General features: G+C 61.3%; 1 protein-coding gene across 1 annotated transcript; it reads right to left on the reverse strand.

Moving 5' to 3' along the window:
• Window positions 1-13: 13 nt before the first annotated feature.
• Window positions 14-439, reverse strand: LOC108524592 (protein FAM182B-like; the record flags this gene model as incomplete). Its single annotated transcript, XM_017865684.1, is given in 2 exon segments — window positions 14-119; window positions 180-439. Coding segments are annotated over 2 exon segments (366 nt in total), but the record flags the coding sequence as incomplete, so codon positions are not given.
• Window positions 440-444: the final 5 nt, after the last annotated feature.

Consider the following 444-nt stretch of genomic DNA (forward strand, 5'->3'; position numbering starts at 1 on the left):
ATCACCTTCCATTTCGGCCACCACACTGCCCACTAGTCAGCCGTGGTCTGCAGCCTTCCTGGGACCCCTCTGGCCCCAAGGAGGCATCACTCACATCCACTTGCGACACCGGGGCCCAGCTGTTGGTGAGCGAGCGCTGGCGCTGCCTTTCTTACCCAGGCAAGTGGTGCTTCCCCAACCCAGGGGCCCGTGTCGCCTGCACCTCCGCAGGGCCTGCGCTGTGCAAGAGTCTCCAGCCAGCCAGCCCTGGCACGTGAGGGGGACTTTCCTCTCCCCCAGAAGATCACCCTCAGCAGGGATACACGGCTATGGAGGATGCAGCGGACACCTTCCAAAGTTTGTGGAGACTCTTCTGCCACGCCAAAAGTTTCATCATCAGCTGCGATGATGACTGGGGCTCAGAGACACCACTGGGATGTGGACCAGCAGTGCCTTTGCTGAGCA

This window comes from Rhinopithecus bieti, unplaced genomic scaffold (assembly GCF_001698545.2).
Source record: "Rhinopithecus bieti isolate Rb0 unplaced genomic scaffold, ASM169854v2 repeat_6790, whole genome shotgun sequence".
NCBI lineage: Eukaryota > Metazoa > Chordata > Mammalia > Primates > Cercopithecidae > Rhinopithecus > Rhinopithecus bieti.